Raw genomic sequence first — 19218 nt, forward strand, 5'->3', positions numbered from 1 at the left:
GCACTGATCAGATTAAGGATATCGTCCACTGAAGGGTTATTCTTTTTCAGGACCTCAAGGTAGTTTGACATTAGCTGAAAGGCAGAGAGAAGAAAAGGAGGGAGGAGTAAGTACTCTTGAAGGCACATTAGAGGGCTCACCTCCACTGGGAATTGGCAGAACACAGAGGTAAGTACGAAAAAGAATAGTCAACAGGCTTTCAACTATGTCAAGAACAGATGTTTAGGTGTGGTTATTTGCACATAGAACTGCCTTAAACAAAATAGATGAGAAGAGTACAACATTTTTGAGAAACTTACATTGCCAAGGACACCATAAGCATGGCCTGCAAAGGTTTGTGCCCTTTCAATGACTACAGCAGTCCTTAATCATTAACTTGTATCAGCAGTAGGTCAGTTATGAAAGCATGCAGCCCACCAGACAGGAAAAATCAGAATACCCTTCTCAGATATGATCACGATATGGCTTCTCATAGGGACCTCTGCGAGAGTGAAACCCTGGATCACAAAAGGCACTGGAAAAATAGTCTTTTTGCTATTCCTGCCTAGCAAGATTTTAAAATTGTTATGGGCCAGCAATGATTATGTGTCTGTCATGCTTTTATTTTCAAAAGAGGAGTGCATTTCACAGTTAACAGGTTTTTAATTTATATTCTACTATACCACAAGAAATAAAACCTTGACCTGATGAAGAGATCTGTACATCATCCGAGATAGATTTGAGACGGATGCAATAACTTATGAGATTTTGGGAAGGTCTCACTTGAAGGAACATAAAAATGTTCTATGTATGAGAAAAAGGGTTAATACAGATATTTCTGTGTACTAATGTTGGTACATACTGTCAGTTTTCCCTACAATCTGTTTTCATGATCTTTTCAGTAGTAAAATCTCTCCACACCTTTTTTTGAGGGGAGGGGGCGCTGGATTCATGAATGTCTGGGAGAATTTTATTTCCCAGCTTGCTTTGCAACTAGTTGTAGCCACAGGACTAAGCTCTGACTGACAGGATACGTGTAGAAATATCTTCAGCATCTTTCAGGAAGTGCCCTTAAAGACAGGTGCTCCATTACTCTGTTCACTTCTTTCCTCCTGCTGTATGGAATGGGGATGGAAGACATCTTGACCAAGAGTGAGAAACAATGTACTAAAGATGGTAGAAAATCTAGATAGATTAGAACTTGTTAAAATATAGGTTGCATGCTAGATGCAACCCGCCATTTGTTTTTGTAAATGTTTTACTGAAATACAAACATACCCATTTATTTTCGCATTGTCTGTGGCTGTTTCTCTCTACAAAGCAAAGTTGAATGGTTGTGAGAAAGATCACAAGGCCCACAAAGCTTAAAATATTTACTATATGACTCTATATAAAAGAGTTTGCTGATGCTTGAAATAGAATTCATACTTCATGAAACCACAAAATGCCATACCAGCACCTTCATCAAGTTTAAATCGTTACTAAGTTGGATTTCTATAATTATATAGCTGAAGACTATCCTAATAATTTGGATTTTTCCCCTCTATCTTAAAAGTTAATGTTATTATATCTATAATATTTTCAATATAGAAATCCTACATTTAACATTACTCATTTCTGGGTGTCATGGCTCATGCCTGTAATCCCAGCAATTTGGGAGACCGAGGAGGACAAATTACCTGAGCTCAAGAGTTCTAAACAAGCCTGGCCAACATGGTGAAACTCCATCTCTACTAAAATTACAAAAATTAATTGGGTATGGTGGTGCACGCCTATAGTCCCAGCTACTAGGGAGGCTGAGGTGGGAGGATCACTTGAACCTGGGAGGCAGAGGTTGCAGTGAGCTGAGATCATGCCGCTGCACTCCAGCCTGGGCAACACAGTGAGACCCTTGTCTTTAAAATAAAACAAAACATTACTTATATATAAGTGCAAAGGAAAAGTAAAAGAGACAATATATTTGGTTGATGTTTACCATTATATACTTTGACATATCACAAGAGATTAACTTCCCTAACAATAAAAATGTATATCTAATGAATATTTTTGAAGAATTAAGAAGTATGGTAAAGAATTCTGACATTATTGATGCAATCAAAAGTCTTTTAATATTAAATTTATTGGACACATTGTGTTTATGGACATTCCATGCTGGAAAGTTAAAATCCATTCACCAATGACAAAAAAGAATAAACCTCAATAACTTTTGTTATATGAATACATTATTAGCAACTCTAACAAATGTACATTTAAACACAAGTACTATGTTAGAGGTTTACTTTTATCCACTTATATTTTTAAAAATAATCCTGACAAATTTCATCTCCCTTTATCTAGTTTGTTTCCTACCATATGAAACTCTATGTAAAATTAGAAAAAAATTAAAAACACCCTTTTCTAAAGGTAAACATTTACTGTTTTGAAAATTTTTGATATATATATATATATATTTAATTTTACTTTAAGCTCTGGGATATATGTGCAGAACGTGAAGGTTTGTTACATAGGTATACATGTGCCATGGTGGTTTGCTGTACCAATCAACCCACCATCTAGGTTTTAAGCCCCGCATGCATTAGGTATTTGTCCTAATGCTCTCCCTCCCCTTGTCCCCCAACCTCCTGATAGGTCCCAGTGTGTGATGTTCCCCTCCCTGTGTCCATGTGTTATCACTGTTCAACTCCCACTTATGAGTGAGAACTTGTGGTGTTGGTTTCCTGTTTCTGTGTTAGTTTGCTAAGAACGATGGTTTCCAGCTTCATCCATGTCCCCGCAAAGGACATGAACTCATTCTTTTTTATGGCTGCATAGTATAATAGTGAGAGACTTTTTTTTTTTTTTTTTTTTTTTTTTTTTTTTTTTAAGACAGAGTGTTGCACTGTTATCCAGGCTGGAGTGCAGTGGCGCAGTCTTGGATCACTGTACTCCAAGGCTCAGGAGACCCTCCTGCCTCAGCCTCCCAAGTAGCTGGGACTTCAGGTGCGCATACCCATGACCAGCTAACTTTTGTAATTTTTGCAAAGATGGGGTTTCACCATGTTGCTCAGGCTGGTCGGGAACTCCTGAGCTCAAGTGATCCTCATACCTCAGCTTCCCAAAGTGCTGGGATTACAGGTGTGAGCCACGACACCCAACCAACTTTACATTTTTATATGGAAACATATTCAAGTAGTTTTCACTTATTATTTTGAGTACTATAAAAGTGCTTGTCATGTTGGTTTTATACCTACAAATGGCTACTGCAGAAAATTTTAACAAAAAAGGAGAACATTAAAATTATTATTCATTCTTTGAATCAGAGATAGATATTGCTAAAATTCTGTTTTACTTTCTTTTACAGTGAGGGGTAGGTGGGTACAAAACTAGGTAAGTAGAAAGAAAGAAACCATAGAAAGCAGAAAGAGAAGGGAAAACCAGGAAAAGAGAAGCAAAGGGAAAAAAAGACATATATAGCCTTTTTTTTTTTTTTGATGTTTAAGGGACAGTGAGGTAGGCAGACATTAAACAAATAATCTCCCTAATTAATATATCTGTAATCTATTATATAAACTCAAAACTAAAGAACCTGACCTTAGCCAGGGGCTGAGGCAAAGGGAAGGCTTTCCTGAGTAAGTGTTGATTAAAGTGAGATTTAAGAAAGAAGTAGTCATCTTAGGTTGAAGAACATTCCAGAAAGAGGAAATGGAATGTGTAGGGTCCCTGTGACAAGGGCAGCATAACACTCTATTAGCTCAAAGAGGGCCAACATGATGCTGGTGCACAGAAGCAGAAGGCTGGGTGAGGACGAATGATTTGTGTAACACAGAAAGGAACCAGGTGATGCAAAATCCTTGTAGTTCAGGTTATAAATTTGCATTGCTAAACAAATAAATAAGTATTGCAATCACAAGAGAAACAGGAAGTCAGTGAGGGTGGAAAGGGTAGGGGAAATTGGCAAAACAAAGTCAGTGGAAGATAGATTGAAAGAGGACTAACTAGAATGGACTGAAATTGTCAGTGGATAAATCAGGGAACTGTTAAGAAGTCCTGTAGAGAGAATATGGTAGTCTGGTTTATCACAGTGGCAGTGAAACAGCTGAGAGGCAGATGGATTATAAAATCATTTATGAGTTGAATAGTTTATGGATAATAAATAAATATTTAAATAGGATTGGGTGAAGGATTGGATTTGTTGCATGGAGATAAAACTAAAGAAAGACTAAAATCATTCTTTATCCTGAATGGAGGGCAATGGCACTGATATGGAAAATATTAGACAGGTCTAGGAGAATGTTGTTATAAATTTGTACTGTATTAAAATATTTTATCCCCATTGCACTAAGACTATGTCATTAACCTTTTCATGTATCATTTAATATTATTCAAAATCATGACTTTGGGTGGCTACATAATACTCCATTTTACAGACTTGACACAGTACCTTTTTTCATCTTTCTGCTGTTGCTCATTTAGGCATTTTCTAATTATTGATGACTATGTTGTTGCAATAAACACTCTTGTATATAACTACTATATTCTGTAATCACACAGTGGGATTGGTAACCATTATGTATATTGTTTCAAAAGTATATGAATCAAAATTCATATAACTTTTACTGCAGGTACTTAAATCTTAATACATTGATTTTAATAAGTGATTGAGGGCTAACCTTCTTGTATCATCTCTACATAAATAAAATCTTGTTAACACTCCTTTAAATAAACATGCATTATAAACTTCCTTTTACTACTTAATCACTTAGTAATAATTTTGTTTTAATGATTTTTTTAAATGTGGATTTCTAACTTGTCTCTTGATGACACTAACCTCACATCATTACTCAATGTCTTATTTTTCTAATGTTTCCTTTGTCTCTCTTCTAATCCTCATCTACCATTTTATGGAATCTAACATTTTTATTATCAGAATGCAACGAATGTTCCTTTTTTTCCTACATTTTTATACCCAAATCATTGCCTACATTAGTGTTTTTCAAAGTATGGAGAGAGAATGACAAGCATTGAGATCACCCAGGAAACAATTTAGTAATTTCTCAAAATAATAAACATAGACTTATATGACACAGCAATTCCACTCCTAGGTGTATACCCAAGAGAAAGAAAAACGTATGTGCAATCAAAAAGAGGTAAACTAATGTTTACCTCAGCATTATGTATAATAGCCAAAAGGTGGAAAGACCTAAAACTCCATCGCTCGTGAATGAATGTCTCATATATATATACATACATATGTATATATAAATACATATAAATATATACATATATAATTTATGTATATAAAATAATATATAATTTATAAATAATATAAATATTACAATATATAATATAAATATTATAATATATAAATATTTGACAATAAATAGGGATAAAGTACTGATACATGAATTGAATAAACTACAGTTGAATAAAGGTTGAAAACATTATGCTAAAAAAAAGAAGCCCATCATAAAAGATAATTTTTTATGTAATTCCATTTATATAAAATGTCCAGAATAAGGATGGGTCTGGTGGTTCCAGACTGTAATCCCAACACTTTGGGAGGCCGAGGCGGGCAGATCACAAGGTCAGGAGATCGAGACCACCCTGGCTAACATGGTGAAACCCCGTCTTTACTAAACATACAAAAAATTAGCCGGGCGAGGTGGAGGGTGCCTGTAGTCCCAGCTTCTGAAGAGGCTGAGGCAGGAGAATGGCGTGAATCTGGGAGGTGCAGCTTGTGGTGAGCCGAGAGCAAGCCACTGCACTCCACCCTGGGCGACAGAGCGAGACTCCGTCTTTTTAAAAAAAAAAAAAAAAAAGTCCAGAATAAACAAATCCATAGAGACAGTAAGTAGTAGATTTGTGGTTGCCTACGATTTGGGGTTTTGTGGAAGAATTCAGAGTGACTTCTAATAGTTTTGGGGTTCTATTTGGGTCATGAAAATGACCGAAAATTAGACTGTGGTGACAATTACAAGACTCTGTGAATATACTGAGTATCACCAAATTATTCACTTTAAATGGTGAATTTTATAGCATATGATTTCTTGGCCAATAAAATAAGAAAAAAAGAAAAATCACCCGTCTGTTTAAAATGCATATTTCTGGGCCCAACCTCAGATCTACTGAATCACAATTTTACTAAGAAGGCAACCGAAGACTTTTGTTTGTTTGTGTGTTTTGTAAAGTACCCTAGAAGGTTCTTAAGGACATTAAAGTGTGAGAGCCTGGTATAAAACACGCATTATCTTAGCAAACACACAAAATCTCTACCCGCTGGTCTTCAAATCAACTTTTGCACTAGGCTAGCAAATAGTAGAACTACTTCTATTTCTTCTAAGCTTTTACATAGTGGTTATTACCCGTCTGCTTCGTTCAGCCTGATAGCTTGCATTTCCACCCTAAAGCCTAACTGAATTTTTTCCTTCTTTTGATCTTTCAACATTTTTTTCTACATATAACATTGACTATGTATTTACTAGGGGCAATTCCCCCTTTACATGTATTTTCTGCCCTTCAAATATTCTTTTCTTTGAAATATTAAACCTAAAATCATGTATACATATTGAATCCCTGAGTCCATCTCTTTGTTCAATAGCCCATAGATAATAGGAAAAGTTCTGAAGGTATTAAAAGATTTTGTTTTATTGCTGATTTTTTTAGGCATGTAGCTTCTCCTGGAAGTAATACCATAGAGTCAAATGCTGGTAGAGAACAACTTTATTCAAATTTTATATTTGCACACTGATCTAATAAGGGTCTCTGAAAACAGAGAAGGTCTCTCTTCCCAATTGTGGGGTAGTGAACTTACTAGTTATTACAGATTAAGTTCTACAGAGGAATGATGCCATAGTAACTTTGGCACTAATTGTATTTAACTACAGTGAATGAGATTGAAAGATCTACGTATCCAAGAGGCTTGGGGATTTTTTTGATTGGAAAAGTATTAAAGACAATGTAATTTTAAGGCTAACTTCTGAAGTAGACTGAATTATATGTTACTAGGAATGTCTTTGGCCTAAATTCCCAGACCCTCACTCTCACACATGATACCTAAAAAGACTTCAAATTTCCCCATTAGATATTCAACCATTTTTAGGGTCTTGAAGGCCAAAAACTTTTACAAAATTTCTTATTACTATAAAATTCCCATGAGGAATAGAAAATAATTTTTAATTACTTGAGAAATAGCTGGTTGCTGGGATGGACAAAGGGAACCCAAAGTAGAAAGCGAAATTAAAAATAAAAGGAGGGGTGAGTTCAGCAAAAGTTCTTTTTAATTACTACATGAGTAAACCAAACAAGAAAAACTAGCTTATTTTAAAATCCGACCTTTTTAAAAACTCAACAATGGAAAACAAAAAAGCCACAGAACCAGAAAGAACTTTTTAGTTAAAAGAGAGGCATGTAAATAATAATAAATTTAATAATTAAATTTACATATAAATAATTGATTGCCTAAAGGAGAAACAAAACAGACAAGCAGACAAAATAAGCAATAACAGACCAGCATAGTTATAGGCACGGGATCCCATTCTGTTTGTTTCTACACATATAAGAATATTATTTGAATTTTCAGCAATTAAAAAAAGTAAGTATGCTAAATTCATCTCCTCTACCTACTTGTTCAGTCATAGAGTATTTGATATGCAAATAAACATACTAACTTTGTTGGAAAAACAAAATACCCACAAACTTCTTTCTGGTATGTCAAGAAGTGCCTTAAAATAACTTTCTGTAACCACCTTTATGTATTGCTTTTTTGTGTCATTACCAAATGACTTGCGGCCACTAAGGAAGGGCCCTGGTCACACTTCCCTTCCTGCCTGAGGTCAGAGTTGGCCGCTCTAAATAGGGTCCACAGATGCTTACCAGCTGAGGCCATGCTGCCTGGACTGCCCTCAGTCTGAACACAGCAGGAGTACGAGAGCCAGGCCATTTCTTTCTGACACAGGATTCTAACAGACAGTTTTTGCTAGAGACTGGCCAATACTGCCTCAGCTGTGCAACCATCTGGGGCTCTACCCACGCACTCTTTCTTTCCTTTCACCATTCCTGAATGGCAGAGTCCTCTTTAACCTTTTTTCTTTAGAAGTACTTCCCCAATAAATCTCTTGATTGTCCGATTCTGTCTTGACCTCTGCTTCTTAGAGTACCTGAACCGACACATGGTGAAGATTCTTTTCTTTACCCAACTTTAATCAGGCTCTGAACTTCCTCCTAGGTCCATCTGTTTACTCTCTTGTAAAATCCAGTTTTAGCAAAAGAACCCTGAGAAGTCAGTTTAGCCAAAACTCCCCATCCTCGATAGCTGATCGTTCTCAGTATCTCATCATCCTTGACACCTGACCATGTTCCTCCTGTACCAACCCACAGATGGTGTCTGATCACCCCAGCCTATTTTCAGCAAGAATTCTCATTAGGTGGATTTAGCTAGAAATCCCTGTACCCTTGGATTGTTTCTCTGTAGTAATTTTCTATCTACTGACCCAACCCTGCTTTTTGGCTATAAATTCCCGCTTGTCCTTCCCACACTTGGAGTTGAGCCCATTCTCTTTCCCTTGCTGCAAAATTCCATTGCAGTGGTCCCTGTATCTATTGCAATGGTCCTGAATAAAGCCTTCCTTACTATGCTTTTAACATGTATCTTTGAATTTTTTTTTAACATGGATTACTCATGAAAAATGAAGGATACATTTAAGGATTTCTTTTTCCTTTTGTTAAAGCACTGTAAAATCAACTTCATAGGATAAACTGTAGACATATTTATGCTTCCCAAGTAATCACTTTACATATATCACATATTTGCACCAGATACATAAGGCACTACCGTTAAAAAAATTTGGCCAGTAATTTCTCTACTTAAGAGCATTTTAGATATAGAAGATGTTTGCTAAAAAATTCACATACAAAATATTTAATTTACGTATCTTTAGTGTTATCGGTATTATTTTCACAGTCAGATCATGATGTTCTTTTAGGCTAATGATTTTAAAAGAGCAAAATCAGTATCAAGAGAAAAGGAAGGAGAGAGTGTCAATGGTAAATGGCCACAGGGTTAAGCCAATTCTTGAAAGTCAAAGAGTTTTTGTAATTTTATGATATTTTTCTTTGAAAACTTCTTACAATCATTTCTTAAATCTGAATATTTCCAATGTAAGCCAGTTGTAAGAGCCAGAAAAAGGCAAAGGCATGTAGAATATCACAATAATTGTAATGATACTTAGTTTAAAACATAGCTCTAATCAAATTTTACTTGTGGGAGCTATAAAAAAAAGTCTTGGGAACCTTGGGCTACATGATAAATACTTTCCAATCTCCAAGCAGAGATTAGTATGAGGTTAGTATGTTCAATTTCAATCTGTAATTCCTTTTTTTTTTTTTTGCTCTTTTCTTTTATGCATATAATTGGTAAACAAATGAAAAAAAGCCTGAAAGTTCTTTGGGAATTAGATTGAAATTTTTTTCTCATTGATATTCTAATAGAAAGTGATGGCTTAAAAATATGTATTTTTTTTATTAAAAATACTACTTCTATGGTACTATGCTTTTAACCTGGGTGATAAAATAATCTGTACATCAGATCCCCATGACACATAATTTACCTATGTAAAAAACCCTTTACATGTACCCCTGAACCAAAAATAAAAATTAAAATATATTTTAAAATGAGGAACATTGCATAAAATAGCAAATATTGATTTGAATATTTTCAAGAACAAGTAGTTGTTTTTGTACAATCAAGTCCTGCTTAAAAAGTTAATTGAGAAAGACTTTCTAGATTACTCACTACAATTAGGGGAGGACAAACTCCTCTAGAAAAAAAATGGAAAAAAAATCACATATAATAATAATGGACTAGAGTGAAAATATTAAAAATACAAAGAAAAATAGAAAACAAATGGTTAACTAAAACGTTTGGAAGCAGTAAATAAACATAATTTCAAATTATATAATATTAGCCAAGCCAAATTAATCATTAATAATTTACAGAAATCGCTGAGTTTCTAAGTTGTGATTTTCCCATCTCATTCTAAAATTTAATAAATTGTTAGTCATTTGGTTAGAAAAAGTTGGCTTTTGCCATTAATACTAAATTAGCATTTCAAAGAGAGGCATATTACACAAAAGTGAGATAGGGTAACCAAGTCCTTTAGTATTAATGAAGGATATTCAAAACTATGTAAATACAGATGATAGCTAATTTTCAGTTTATATTTTAAAGGGTGATAAATAGTTTATTTCCTACCCCCCTCCAACCCCAGCAGTATTGTTGGACCACTGATGGAACAAAGGTCAAAAGGAAAAGATTACAATTAGGTGGCATTTTTAAGCTAGAAGTACATGCATGAGGAGGTTATTTGTGAATCAATATTTTTAAAGGCTGTTTTTATTATAACAGCTTCCTAGCTTTAAGTCAGGGTTCTTTACTTGCTTATTTCTAAATGGCAAGGTCCCCAAATTAGAGACTGTTTGGAATTTTAATTTACCATAGCGGGTTTTAAATCATCTTGACCCTAGATGCAGCAGAAAGAGCATTCAGCCAAGACTTGATCTGAGGAATTTAGGAATTGACTGAGAACCCATCAAAAGAAACTAGAAGAGACAGGATGCTGGGAATTTTGTTTGGGAGGGAGCTGTCCACGGTTCTGTTAATTTTGGTGGAACTATGACCACATAGACAACAAATTCCTTGGTTTTAGGATGCACAGGTCAAAAGTCATTTTCAGGGAAACACAGTGAAATGGACCTCATATTGTGGAAGGGTAAGGGAGAAAGTGTAAAACAGTGGAAAGGGGAGGCATGAGCCTTTTCGTCAGGAAGACTGATGTCATCCTTGACCCTTTGGCTTTCACACCCCATAGCCCACCTGTCTGCAAATCCTGCTGGCTTGACCTCCAAATGTGTATGTAGAATTGATCATTACCCACTGGCTCCACTGCTACAATCTAGTCGATCTTCTTTCATCTGGGTTATTGCAAGAGTTTCTACTGTTCTCCCTCATGGAACGACAGCCTTTTATCAAAACAGCAGCCTGAGAGATTATTTTAAAATAAACTAGATTTACTCGGTCCAACCTTCTCAGTCATTGTTAAAGACCCTTCATAATCCAACCTCACTTTTTTTCAGTCACACTGACTCCCTTTCCTAGTCACTCCCTGCACACACCAGCTGGATATCGGGTTACACCGGCTTCTCCCTCTACCAAGAGTGTTCTTCTCTCCCATCTTCTCATGGTGTGTGTGTTCTCATTCCTCTGAGGCATTTGCTCAAATGCTATCTTCTTAATCAAAGGTTTCTCTGGCCATTTAAAGATAATCCTCAACCTCCCCCTCCCAAGAACTTCCTATCCCCTCCCTGATTTTTTCCCCAAATACACTCATTTAACCAATGTTATTCATTTACTATCCCACCTAGAATGTAGTCTTCCAAGAGCAAGCATTTTTCCCCTGATTTGTTCATTACCTCAGGATGAACAATAATGCCAGGTTTTCAGAAAAGATTTAATTAATCCAAGCTCTGCTACTTGTTAGTTGCTCCATAATCTCTTTGGATATAAATGAATGAAGGTAGGTCTCAGTTCTATAACAGACAGTATGAATGAAAACATCAAAGGATATTCAAAAAGATTTGCAAAAGCAGGCTAGAAAAAGGATAAAAAGATTTACTATTATTTCAGCCAGTGAAGAGAAAATCAAACAATCTAATTACAGTTTGAATTTAAGGACTTATATTTTGAAGGAAATAACCATATCATTTCCTTTTTTCTTTTCTTTCTTTCTTTCTTTTTTTTTTTTTTTTTTTTTTTGTGGTGGATGAGGGGGCGGCGTTGCAGAGTTTTGCTCTGTCACCCAGGCTGGAGTGCAGTGGTGTGACCCCAGCTCACTGCAACCTCTGCCTCCCGGGTTCAAGCAATTCTCATGCCTCAGCCTCCCAAGTAACTGGGATTACAGGCACGCGCCACCATGACTGGCTAATTTTTGTATTTTTTTTAGTAGAGATGGGGTTTCATCATGTTGGTGAGGCTGGGGCCTGACCTCAGGTGGTCTGCCCGCCTCTGCCTCCCAAAGTGCTGAGATTACAGGCTTGAGCCACCGTGCCTGGCCTGAAGCCATTTCTTATGAGAAGATTTTATACATAAGATAGCCGACTTGTCCAGCATTTATATGTTAAATGTGAGGACATTTCTTACTGCCAGTGAGGGATTTAATGTATATTGATGGGGTGCCACTGGTGTTCTCTTGAACTTTTCATGTTGCTTTAGCATAAACAACTCTCTGGGAACACTTCATAATATTTCTATGGTTTGAAGCTTACGCTTCACTGTTTAGTAGATGCCCATTGTACAAAATTCCAAGATAAGTACAGTATGACAACAAGATGGCTTAATTTATTCTTAAATGCATGTTATTTTGGAAAGGGCACTACATTCTAAGGAAAAATGAGAGCAACTTTAAGATTTTTTTTCTTCTTTTAATTGCACTCTGTGTGTGTGTGGTTGTTTTATTTCCAGTATTATTACTATCTACAAGTAAAGTCTTTAATAATTTCATTTGTTTGGTAGTGGTAGGTTTCCATGGCACTACATATCAAGGTCAAGTTACAAATTCCTTTGTTCCTGAAAATGTTTGGGTCAAACAAAGCAATGAAGGCAGATTCTTTCCCCTTGTCCCTAAGTACAATCCTGCTCTGAGGATTGCGGACCCCAAGTCTTAGCTGAGTGTTCTCTTCTCTCCACATTACATGTGTAAGGACCCAAATGGAAGGATACAACATTTGGTTAGTTCCACATAGAATGTACTTTCATACCAATGATACATTTTCTTATCATTTACTTTTTTGTTTTACACAAAGCTTTCTAATACTTATCAGAGATAAGTTCTCACTCTCTCTCATGCATATGGACAAGAAATTCCCTTGGACATTTTAAAAATTGATTCCTTGTAATTCTATGGTCCTACTCAGAGGTTACAAAATCACATTCAGAAATTTGACCATCAAATTCATATGACCAGTAAATTTGTATCCACTATGCACAATACTTTAAATGTTGTTGTTGTGCTGTTTGTTTGAATGCCTCTACCTTTTAGTTATTCACATTTCCCAAACTGTATGTTTGACTTTTAACTTCATCAGAGCGAATGGATAATACAACATCAGAAGTATGAATCTCCTTGAGGAAGTATGCTAATTTTTAATTAGAGGTAGTTGCAAAATAAATCATTTATACCTTACTATGGGCTAAATTGTATCCTCCAAAGAGATACACTGAAGTCCTAACCGTGAAACCTATGAAAGTGGCCTCATTGGGAAATAGGGTTCTTGCAGATACAATCAGGTTAAGATGAGGTGATAATGATTAGATTGATCCCTAATCCCATGAATGATGTCCTTATCAGAAGAAGGAAATGTGGATGCAGAAACACAAAGGGGAGAAGACCATGTGAAGATGGAGGCAGAGACTGGAGGGAGGTATCTATAAGCCAGGGAATAATGAGTATTACTGGTAACCACCAGAAGCCAGAGGAGTGGAAGGATCCTCCCCTGGGGCCTTCAGAGACCTTAAAATCCTGCTGAACCTCTATTTTAGACTTCTAGCCTCTAGAACGTTGAGAGAATAGAACTATGTTGTTTTAAGTCACCATGTTTATGATACTTTGATACAGCATCCCTAGAAAATCAATACATACCTCCAAAAAGTCTGTTTAGGATTCACTTTTCACACTCCTGAAATGACACATTGTCTAACTTATATCATTTAATAAAACTTGTCTCATTCCAATTTTTTTGGGGGGGGAGAACAATGAAAAAGGGCTAGAAAACACACTTCTAAACAATAGATTTCCTGTTGGTACAAAAGCAAGGCAGCAGATACTTCACAGGGCCGACAAGCAGATCCTGAATGGGATGCTGCAAGTTCCATATTCTGTGATGGATGAGCCAAACTAAGGATCTCTGGAAAACTATCTGGGAGGCTTTTCACGGAGTGTATTCCATCACTAAGAAACTTTCAGGCTTGAAGGAGTGTTGGTATTTTCCTATAATAAATAGCTAAGGAGCCTGAAAACCACATCCCCTAATTATTTTACAACATAACTACTTGATAAAAATCTATGTTTACATACCTATCTAGTTAGCTCGTTTTTGCCATTACTTTCAATGGCAAAAACACCAATTACTTTTGCACAACCTAATATTTAAAATCCATGGTCTACCTCAATGAGGATTGAGAGGCAATTGTTATAGACTATGTGTTTGTGTCCCTCCAAATTCACATATTGAAACCCTAAGCCCCCGTGGGATGGTATTAGGAAGTGGGGCCATTGGGGGTTAATTAGGTCATGAGAGTGGAACCCCTATGATGGGATTGGTGCACTCATAAGAAGAGACTTAAGAGTGTGTGCTCTCTTTCTCTCTCTCTCTTTTTCTCCAATGAGAACATACAATAAGAAAATGGTTGTCTGAAGCTTCTCATTATGTGCCCTCAGTAGACATGGAATCTGCGTGTACCTTGATACCTTGGTCTTGGACTTCTCAACCTCAAGAACCATGAAAAACATATTTCTGGTGTTTAGACCACTCAACCTATAGTATTCTGTTATAGTAGCCAAAACTGACCAAGACAGTTATATACTGGTGAGCTGGAAAGACGTGCCCTCTTATTAAACTTTATTAACACAAATCCTATCAAACTCAGGCCAGCTCCACTGCCCTCTTTTTATCTTGCCTTCACCACTTGCTTTGGTACCTTCCTAAAACCTGCCTCTTTCCCCACCGAGTTCCTTAGAACTCCCCTTCCAATAAGACTGGCTCTAGAAGCTTCTTATCTCTCCTCTTCAGCCTACAGCTCCTTTCTCTTTTAATGAAAACAAAAGAGATAATAAAAATGCCCAAAACAAAGAAAATTTAGAAATTTAAAAATCGTACTGCTCTCTCGTAACCATGGGTTCCGGCCTGTATCAGAAAGCTTATTACCACGTCAACAGTCAATAGGTAAATGTAATTATTGTGTTTAACATTCTTTTGATTATTAACATCAATGGAGTGTTATCTAAAAAAATTCTAGTTGGAGGAAAATAAAACACATTAAAGCAGCTAAAACATACTTTGCTGAAGAAACATCCCAAATAACGGATCTCTTTCTTTGCTTATTCCCAAGAAAAAAAAAAAAAAAAAGCAAAAGAATTCTTGGTGATTAAACATCATCTGATCATGGACGTTACAAAGGAGAACTAAGAACTTTGCTGGGATTAGCAGGGAGCAAGCACAGAGATAAAATGGCACACTGGTGTGAAACGACCCAGCCTGGGCTGCAAAGAAAGCTAGGCAACCGGGACTTAACTTCAAAAGAAACAAAATGTGGACATGTTTAAGGGTTTGCAAACAAAACAGAGTGTAGGACGGCAGGAAAGTCTTTTCTTGTGGCTTTCAGTGAGCAGGAAAAGTACTTTTCTTCAGTGACTGTGGGGGAAGAAACACTTTCAGTGGTGTCCAAGTTGGTGAGAGGCCATTAAATACATAATGGTCTGAAGTCTCCAATGTTCCTTGAGAGGCTGTGTCTCTCACAGAGTTAAAAGAAAGACTCAAGATGCATTGGAAAGTCAGTCAGCACTTAGCATTCCCTAGGGTCAGACCCCAGGTTTAAGTTTACGCCACACAGTGATCAGAAAACAGATTCTATTGCCATTTAATAGATGAAGAAAGTAAGATACAGTATTAAGGGATCTACTAATTAAGTGATAAAGCCAGATTCAAAATCAGGTATGCAGGATTCCAAAGCTTGTATTTTAGGACAAAGTCAATTCTCCTTTCCACTATACTAGTATATCTTAAGATGTGTTTATTATAATATTTGAATCCTACTTTAAAATTTCCAGCACAGACGGTATAGAGTTGTGGGCATTTGTATTTTACTTAAAGTTGCGATCCAGAGGCAGTTCCTCTTCTGATCAGGAGTCCACAAGTAAGAGGTATCAAGAGTTTTAGTGCAGAAACAGTACACCCACCCCAGAGGGGGTGACTCTTAGTTTTTTGCTATTTATTCCTCATATCAACCTAATTCACTGAATCAACAAGTCCTCTGATGAACTTAATACCAAACTGGGTTTTCTTTGGTGAAATTAGCGGTCTGTTAGATAGCATAAATGTAAATGTTAATGAAATGTTAGAAAGGAGATATCAATAGTGAACTTAAAGGCACTAAAGGTATGTGGTTTGGCACAACACCTTTGAGAGACACACCCAGCCTTGTGTTAAAATGGTGAAAGATTCTGGTGAGGCCTGTAACCTGAGTTCTCAGAAATGCTTCTGGAGTTAGGATCCCTTAGTGATCCTGTGCCAGCGATTATTCGCTGAGGAGGCTTTCTGTCACCTAGCACTAGCTCTAGGTGTAGCTGAATCCCACCATTCATCGTCATTGCTTCAGGAAAACATTTTATTCAAGGAGAGCTGGGACCTCACTGAGCTTGCAGAAGAACATTTGTTAACAGTGTTGTGCTTCCTTGGTAATACTTGTTCATTTAATAAATGTGTTTATGCGCATCATAACTTGTCCTGTGACTTCCGTTCCTTTGCCCCCTGGGGGCAAAGCTATAGGAGAGTAGCTAATTCTCATGCATCCCAAACTTTTCAGTGACTGACGATGTTTTACAAATTGAATCTGAAATGTGTGTGTGCAAATTGGCTAAGGTCAATCTATAATTCTGTTTCTCAGATTGTTTATCAGAATCACTTGAAGTTTTGAATTCTTCAATTTGTCATCCTCTTGAATTTCAAAGTTCCAGAGGTGGGGCCTGAGCGTTAGAATGGCAACGAGTTCTTCTCGTGATTCTTACACACTCAGGATTCAGCTAATGACAATATAACAAAACAAGCTTCATGATCATTAGCTAATATGTCCTAAAGGCAGACCACAGACCCAAGAGAAAGTCGATATTCTCCTGACTGCTGGACTCGAAAACGAAAATCTGTAAACTGATAGTAAATAGCACACCATCAAGACCTCATCTCCTATAAACTTTATGCCATGAATGTGTGGTGACAGCTATTTGCTCGCCCCTCTAGATTGAAATCAATAAAAACTGGCCTTGGGCGAATAGGGAGCTCATGTATGGCCAAAAATATTCCAGTCAAGGGATCAGTAGAGATTATCAGTAGCTTTCCCACTGACAACTGGGATCTATTTACTATCAGAGCAATGAAAACTGTTGGCCATAAGCCAATCTTACTGAATTTTTTGTTTGGAGGGTAACCGGTTTGGCTATTGAGTTGTTTTTTTTCTCACGTCAATATGTCCAGTTCATTCACTCATAAGAAAGCTTGTTTGACTTTCATTTACTCATCAAATATTTATTGAGAGTCTTCTTAAAATCATGTAGTCTTAACTTCCAACAAATATTATGGAAGATTAAAGAAGGAGAGCCCTAGTTCATGATTTTTGTCTCTAAGTTGTCACTAATTAGATGGGGAGAAATGCTGTGGTATAGGACTCCAAAAACTTAAATCCAGGTGCTAGCTGCAAATTCAGTGGCAAGTCAGTAAATCTCCTGGGGTCTTCTCTGTTTCCTCTCTAGGCAATTCATAATAAAGTGATGTCTTGCCTATTTTATATAATTTACTAATTCTTTCACAAATATTTATTGTTCATCTACAACATTCCGGGATTTTTTCTAGGACCTTAAGGAATATAGCAGGGTACAAGATAAACAAAGTGGCTGCTCTCATGTCACCTTACTCTAAGAACTAGAACACACACACACACACACACACACACACACACAAACAATGATATATAACTATTAATATAAACAAATAATAGACATGTAAATATAAACATTCTCAGAGGCAAATATGTAACATATAGATTTTAAAGCTTAAATAAAAGCCTTTTCTAAGAATGTGATTTATTTTTTACATCTCACATTGCATGATTTAGGACAGGAAAGACAATAATCTAATAAAAGATGTATTGATCTAAACAATGTGCCTAGCACTTTAATAAAATATGTCCTCATAATTAGTTATGAAAAAAATCATTTTCTGACAGGACACATTTTTCCAGTTAGAAAATATGACAGGTCTTTGCTACAACACTTTTTAACACATAGTAGAATTTCTCATAAGATAATATTCTTTTTACTAATCTTTTCATTACTTAAGAACCAAGATGTTTGTGACCACATGTCTTCTCCTATAAGGTAGACTGTGGTAGGCACCTTTAAAATGGTACCCAGGAATCAATGGCTCTTTGTAGTCATGCCGTTGTGAAATCCCCTTCCTTTAACTGTGGATGGGATTTAGCAACTCACTTCTCACAAGCTGAAAATAATAGTAGTTATGGGATATCACTGTTAAATTGGATTATTTATAAAAAAAAAAAAAAACTACTTATGGTTTTTATCTGGAGAACTTCCTGACTTACTGGCTTTCCCCTCCCCTCCTCTCTTTCTTTTGTTTTCCCTCTCTCTTTCTCTGCCCAGTCACCCCCAGGAGAGGCTACTTGAAGAAGGAAGGTGTTACAGAATCCAAGGCCACAGAGAACTGGGGCATCCTAGCCAGCACTATCAGCCACGTACGTGAGACCTGTTGGAAGCAGACAAGTCTTCAAATGATGCAGCCACAGCCAACAGTTTGAAGTCAACATCATGAAAGACTCGCTCAGCTAAATTACTCCTGAATTCCTGATCCAGAGAAACTGTGAGATAATAAATGTTTGTTTGAAGACACTAAGGTTTGGATAATTAGTTACATAGCAATAGGTCACCAGCAAATAATCCAAGGACCTGACTTTTGAGGATTATGAGGATGAATTTAAAATCTCCTTTGTTATACTTCAATTATTTAAATTGGGCCAAAAGAATATAGTGACATCACCTTAATATCTTCATCAGAAACAAACAAATATTTTTTTCTTTTTCTTTTTTTTGCTCAATGGAATTAGAGTTTGTTTGTTCTATCCTGAGATCTACTGAGTCAGTTGAGTCAAATATAAATACTTCATAATCAAACTTCATTTTGAAACCTCATTTTTTTTGTAATGGATTAGTAACCAAAAAGCAATGGCATTCTTACCTCCAAAAAAGTACTTCTCGCCAGTTTTAACCTGAAGAGGACTATTAGTTCGAACTGCTGATGCTTCATCTCCATCGATGGTGAGAATAGCAAAATTCTCCTTGGCTAGGAAGCGAACCTCATGCCACTGTCCATCATTCAACCCAGAACCTGGTAAGTACAAGATAAAAGTTGTTTCTTTTCTTAAAA

General features: G+C 36.4%; 1 protein-coding gene across 1 annotated transcript in view; it reads right to left on the reverse strand.

Moving 5' to 3' along the window:
- LOC105474842 (contactin associated protein 2) overlaps window positions 1-19218 on the reverse strand; it is a 2256224-nt gene that overhangs the window by 1085796 nt on the left and 1151210 nt on the right. Inside the window, exon 9 of the mRNA XM_011729645.2 lies at window positions 19030-19179. Coding sequence (XP_011727947.2) covers window positions 19030-19179 — 150 coding nt within the window. The remainder of the gene's footprint in view (window positions 1-19029; window positions 19180-19218) is intronic.

This window comes from Macaca nemestrina, chromosome 4 (genome assembly GCF_043159975.1).
Source record: "Macaca nemestrina isolate mMacNem1 chromosome 4, mMacNem.hap1, whole genome shotgun sequence".
Taxonomy (NCBI): Eukaryota; Metazoa; Chordata; class Mammalia; order Primates; family Cercopithecidae; genus Macaca; species Macaca nemestrina.